The sequence below is a fragment of the Lagopus leucura genome, unplaced genomic scaffold (assembly GCF_019238085.1).
Source record: "Lagopus leucura isolate 7727_CA_CO unplaced genomic scaffold, USGS_WTPT01 44600-0_obj-0_obj, whole genome shotgun sequence".
Classification (NCBI taxonomy): domain Eukaryota; kingdom Metazoa; phylum Chordata; class Aves; order Galliformes; family Phasianidae; genus Lagopus; species Lagopus leucura.
This window is the reverse complement of record NW_024969191.1, coordinates 1-3,915: the sequence shown is the minus strand read 5'-3', so window position 1 is coordinate 3,915 and position 3,915 is coordinate 1. Positions and strand designations below refer to the sequence as shown.

General features: G+C 44.1%; 1 protein-coding gene across 1 annotated transcript; it reads right to left on the bottom strand.

The window, feature by feature from the left end:
• Positions 1-32: 32 nt before the first annotated feature.
• LOC122194046 (actin-related protein 10-like) lies at positions 33-3,909 on the bottom strand. Its single transcript, XM_042894957.1, has 6 exons — positions 3,808-3,909; positions 3,429-3,464; positions 2,326-2,405; positions 2,164-2,237; positions 1,680-1,761; positions 33-470 (listed from the first exon to the last, which is right to left on the bottom strand). Exons 1-6 carry the CDS (start codon positions 3,809-3,811, stop codon positions 198-200), a joined length of 549 nt encoding a protein of 182 aa, XP_042750891.1. The 5' UTR covers positions 3,812-3,909; the 3' UTR covers positions 33-197.
• Positions 3,910-3,915: the final 6 nt, after the last annotated feature.

Sequence of the window (3,915 nt, the reverse complement as noted above, 5' to 3'; positions counted from 1 at the left end):
CACTCGCTCCCACCCCGCTGTTTCAAACTGCAAGCCACCGGCTCCAAGTTCCCAAAGCCTGCAGTGCCATCCTGCACTGCACCCCACAAGGCAGCTGCAGCCTGCAGTGTTTTCTTCCAGGAGGACTTCACAACTCCACACACATCAGGTGCAGCTCGCTTCCAACAGTTCAGCTAAGCTTTACTGCCACTTATTCATTACAAACCCCACTTGCAAGGTCTGTTTTCCCACTTAGGACCCATGCTCCAAAAGCTGCTCCCATTCTTACCTCCCAGCCACGCCACATAGTTGGCTTTGGCAGGTGGAGTGTGAACTTTGAAGGTTTTGGTCGCAAGCACCTCCCTGTATTTCGGTTTTTCTACCAGGTACCTGATTTCAGCCATCAGCCTGTGCAGGAACCCCGGCAACATGGCAGTGCCACCCATAACCACCAAGTTCTCTGCCAACTGCTTCCTGGTGTCTATGGGACACTAAAAAGAAAGGGAATTGAAAAGAAAAAAAGCACTTCAATGCCAGTTGCACACAGATGTTTTCAAAGGCCTCTCAGAAATGCAGGCAGTTGTTCTAGGCACTTCAACTACTTGCTTCAGCCAAGGAGAAAACATCTACATCATTTTCTACCCAGATTTCACCAGAAGACCAGGCAAAGGAACTGCCCAGTTGATGCTGACATGAGAACACTGTGAGTCACTGTAAATCCCTTCAGCTGAGTCTGGCCAAGATAAAAGATGCCTGGGGTATCAGTGCCATGAATTCCTATCAGTTCTGGGAGAAGAAATGCCAAAGCTCTCAGAGGAGCAAAGCTGTGAAATATGAGCTCAACTTTCTTTTAGCTGCACATGGAGAAAGGTGTTAAGAAGTCTCAGAGGCAGAACAGGCTTCTGCTACAGCTTTTCCTGGGCATCAGGTTCTAAGTAGGAGACACAAAGGCATGACAAAAGCAAGCTTTCTCAGTTTTACCTCTCACAAGCAAATCTGCACTATCACTTGAAAAACAAACGTTGATTTCCAAATTGCTGTAGTTCTCTTGCCTGGCAGAAATAGCCACATACTATTTAACATTTGTGACTTTAACCCTGGTCTTTGCTAGAGAGAGATGAGGGGTCCAGGAACAGGTATGCATTTGTTTTCATAAGGAATTCTAACTGAAATGATTGCCTTGTCATCCAAGTCTATCGTTCTCCAATAAATCACAATGCAGAAAGCTAACTTCGATGGCACTAATAACTAGAGGATCCCAACTTGAACTACTACATACAGACACAAGCACAACACCATATAAGATTTCTATTTATTGTGGTTTTTTTAATACATTTTCATAATTTTTGCCTAAGAAATTGTTCCACAATATCTCTAAAATATCACCTGGAATAAAAGTACCCCAATTACTTGCATGTAACTCAGGGCTTCCACTGAGGAGAGAGCACTGCACTGCTTCTTTTCTTGACTGAAAACTGTCCCAAAAAAACTGCAACGTACCAGAGAGTACAAAGAAACCACAGAGGGAATGAGACACAGTGACTCACTGCCCCACAGGAATTCATTACAGGGCACAACCTGAGGAGTCACGTTGTGCTGACTGCAACCTGTAGTCAGGGGGACGGCACTGCAAGAACCATTTCTAAGAGCAGATTCTGAGGCTAGAGGTGTGCAAGGTCTTGTCTGTATTAAGAAGATACCTGAATGAGTGAATCTAAGATCAAAGTGGCAACAGAAGTCTCTTCATTATCCTGTTCAAACAGTATTTCTGCAACTGAGTCTCTGTTGAAAAGACAGGAGAGGAGTGTTAGCTCATAGAGTAGCACTGCTGCCAGCAGGGTAGAAACCACAGACTCCTTCCTGACAGCACAACATCACTTCTGTCACACACTGCAAACACCAGGAGGTGCCAAAGCCTCACTCACTCCACGTGTCTCACCACCATTTACTCATTCTCTATTTGTGTCCTCCCCCATCTCTCTGATCCATTGGCTCTCATCTTCAATTGTGAACGCCCTGGGGAAGTAGAAAGCTTTTAGCATGCTTGCGTTGCACCTGGCACCAAATGCTCGGGTTAAGAGACAAAAAAGCAACTGCTTCAATGTAGCTCAGTTGTATAAAAACCCACTTGCTTCTGAAAAGATATCCTCCTAAGGACAAACACTGCACTACAGTATTTCCTACCGGATGGAGCCAACTACATGGAGAATCTTTTCACCATCCAAAGGATAGTCCACATCTGGAGGCGGCAAAGGACGCTACAAATAGAAAGATGTGTTGCTTTCAAGGCCAGAACGGTCACGGCCACTTCAGGAAACATCAGAGGGACTTTCATTCTCCACTCACCTCAGCACTGCCATCAATGTTGAACTTGGCTGCTCGGATTTTCAGTCCACGTTGGAGATCACTCACAAAACAAGTGCGAACTTCAGAAAACAAAGGCACAGAAGAGAGAATTCACTGAATCAACAGGACAGACAATTTTGTTTCATTCACAGAACACATTCTAGGTCCTGCCACTAGAAAAAAGTGAACAAACAACCAACCAAGCTTCTGTACCTCAGCTGAGCTGAGATGTACCCAGGTCCCAAGTGTTAATGAAGCTGGCACTGCACCTAGGCAAAATTTCTCTCCAAAAAGCCAAATACAATGTAAAGACAGAGAGACATCGTTCACTGTGCCTCTGGTTACCATGAGGTGGCATGGGCTGAACTCTGCGGTCCAACACACCACACCACGTCTTGCACCACAGCTTCCCACAAGACACTGATCCCTTTAAACAATCCCACATCAATACAAAAGCAATTCTAATTTCAACCCTAATTTTTCACATCTGATCACAAGAGACTGTCTCAAAACCAATCAGACAACTGTCTTCCAGTAAGACAGTCCAGGAATTAGAAAACAATTTCCATTTAAGAAAGCACCAGTAGCATTCAAGATATTTTGCACTTGACCAATGGATTCTTCCTAGTTTGGTCCAGAAGACATATACCACATATATACAGTAACATGGGCCATTACCTACAATTCTATAAATATTCTTATATAATGTAGAAACACAATAAACATTACATAGGAGATCATTTAAGTTCTGCCCAAATATATACCCTACGTTTTTCTGGTGTAAAGTAACCCTTTGGTTCAGCCTGACCACCAAGTTAACCTAACCTGCTGATGGTAAGCTAGACCTGACAGCACAATGCTCCCACTGCATTAGTCTACCTAACTATGAACTCTCTCTAGGCAGCACAAAGACTACACCTAAATGAGAACTCAATGATGATTGGTGCTTGCCTTCAGAGGGGAAAAACATTGACAGAGCTTCCGGAAGGCACAAAGTGCAAAAAAATCTAATGTGATAAACAGCTAAACACAAAGTCCTCAACACTGGACACCACACTCTCCTCTACTACACAATTTAATAAACTCATGGCAGAAAGTTTTACCTTTTATATCCTCAACTATGTCTTCTGGAACAGAGCCTGCAACAGCAACAACAACAACACTGAGAACAAAAGCTTGGAAAGCAAAAAGAGCATTTCATAGTCAAATTAATTTTTAATTCCAATTAGGATACTTAAGGTTTCACCTTGACTGAGGCCTGTACAGATTTCTCAGATGAAGAACAGGAAGTTGGCCTTCTCTCAGAAGACAATGAAACCTTCCTACAGAAATTTCATCTGAGCTGCCTTCCCAACTTTGGTACAAGAGGCTGAGTATAGCAGTACCATACTTTAACAGGGAGACAGAAGTCACCAGAGAAGACCGCGTGAGCTGTGATGAAGACATCACTGTTCCCAGCACAGTGCAGCACCCAGCCCTTACCCATGACAGACGGAAGGCTTTGGCCTTTGGCTAATCCTGTATCAACTGTGCACTGCTCCAACAGCCGGTATTCCAGCTCCCTGAAACAGGGCAAATTAAGTCAGGTCA

Excerpts from the sequence above, each read along its gene's own strand:
- LOC122194046 (XM_042894957.1), bottom strand. Across the intron at positions 2,238-2,325 it reads ACATTGATGGCAGTGCTGAG|CGTCCTTTGCCGCCTCCAGA; the intron begins GTGAGTGGAGAA and ends TTCTATTTGTAG. Across the intron at positions 1,762-2,163 it reads CATGTAGTTGGCTCCATCCG|AGACTCAGTTGCAGAAATAC; the intron begins GTAGGAAATACT and ends TCTTTTCAACAG.